The sequence below is a fragment of the Limulus polyphemus genome, unplaced genomic scaffold, assembly GCF_000517525.1.
Source record: "Limulus polyphemus unplaced genomic scaffold, Limulus_polyphemus-2.1.2 Scaffold707, whole genome shotgun sequence".
NCBI classification, from domain to species: Eukaryota; Metazoa; Arthropoda; class Merostomata; order Xiphosura; family Limulidae; genus Limulus; species Limulus polyphemus.
The window spans coordinates 396,437-398,225 of record NW_013666317.1 but is presented as its reverse complement, the minus strand read 5'-3'; the positions used below and the strand labels follow the sequence as shown (position 1 = coordinate 398,225).

The 1,789-nt window shown below is 30.5% G+C and overlaps 1 protein-coding gene across 1 annotated transcript in view; it reads right to left on the bottom strand.

The window, feature by feature from the left end:
* LOC106460096 (E3 ubiquitin-protein ligase HUWE1-like) overlaps positions 1–1,789 on the bottom strand; it is a 165,843-nt gene that overhangs the window by 44,968 nt on the left and 119,086 nt on the right. The window contains 2 exon segments of the mRNA XM_022386717.1: positions 446–598; positions 1,036–1,263. Coding sequence (XP_022242425.1) covers positions 446–598; positions 1,036–1,263 — 381 coding nt within the window.

Here is a 1,789-nt window from a genome sequence, read left to right as displayed (position 1 = left end):
TCATAATTTTTCTGGCTTTTAAACTATGCAATAAGATCCTTTAAAAATTCAGCTAAGATCATCCATGTGGGAATAAAGCTTCAAATTGGAGGCAAAATAGACAATTCTTTGCACAAAATACAATGTAATAAAATAAGCCATTTGATAGATTAAAAGTTTGGCTTTCTATTGGTTATACACCCAATATAGTATAAAACGTCAGAGAGAATAATTTGTGAAAAATGGGATGTGACAAGAGGGTATGGCAAGTGGTCTAGCTTATGGCTCTGCAGACAAATAAAATTGAAGGCTATAAAAATTATGCTTTGTCTTAGTAATAGCAATATTATGATATCTCAGTTTATTTCAATAAACTATTGTTAAGCTAATATATGTAATAAATGAGCATACATGTAACAGGAATATAGATACACAACCATACTTTTTTGTTGTTTATCTAACTCACCTCGTTAACCAATGCAGTCTGAGCCTCAGGAGTGTGATTACAAGAAGCTAAAGCTGCAATAAGAACTCTGGCTAATGCTGGAGTGTCTTTATCTCCTGCTGTCTGACACTGGGGTAATAGGTTGTCTAGGATAAAAGCTAAGGCTGTGCAGCTCTGAGAAAGTTTCCAAAACAATGCTCAATAAACATATTAAAATAATAAAAAAACAGTACAATAAAAAACTAATTTGCAATGGTTTTACAAGAAAACTAAACCAAGCTGTGTGTTATAAAAAAATTTGATTTCTATACAAATACATATATACCATTAAACATTTTATAATTTCCAACTTGCCATTAAAGATATATATATATGATTTTTATAAAGTGAAATTTCACCTAATAGTATGGAAAGAACAACACAAGGAAAAGTCAATGTTCATGGAGAGTAACATATATTTATTAATGTATAATTGTGTTGAGTGTAAATTAATTATTCTTTCAAAATGTTATTGTTATTATGCCTCCTGAAATAATTCACATGTAATTAATTACATACAAAGTCATATAAACAAAATAGATTCAGAAAAACATGAGAAAAGTCTCTCTCACTTCAGAAATGAGCTCCGTCTGAGCAGCGGAATATGTGTGTTCTACAACTAACTTGGCACAACCCCCATACGATCTGATTAGTTCAGCTAAAAGTCTACAGATGGCTGACTTGGGTAACAATGGCCTAGTTTTCTTAGCAAGCTCCTCTGCTTTCTGATCCTTTACTTGTTTGCTGTCTTTTCCTGCAGTAGTTGAATCACTGGTGTCAATGGTATCTAATGCAGCTAGCTGAATAAAAGAAATAAAAATAACAATTCAGAAATACATACATTAACAGAAAGAAATATTGCTAAGTATTTAAAATCAGAATATACTTAATGATAAATGATACTTAATGTCTAGTAACTATCCACAACCATATCTTGATATAAAACAACCTTTAGTGCTATACCTATCCTTATGAAACAGCTTATTGTATAGTATTAACCTTATTGCCTGGGTACCCTTTACTGCACATGACACAAGGTTTTGGTGTCTTACATTCAAAATTTTATTATACTACTTTTTGTTTATGTTATACCAATTAGAATAGCATAAAACGTTAGCTAATAATCCATATTTTAATAGTATACAAGTTAAGTTCTTAATTCTACGAGGCAATATTTAAAAAAAAAAATCTTGAATTTCCACTAGTGTGACCCATATGACATTTTTTCCTAGCATGTCATCATCTCTATTTTATTCACCACCCCTCAAAACAGTATGAAATTAAAAGTAAAATACTCTCTATAAAATCGTTATTGCTCAAACAAAC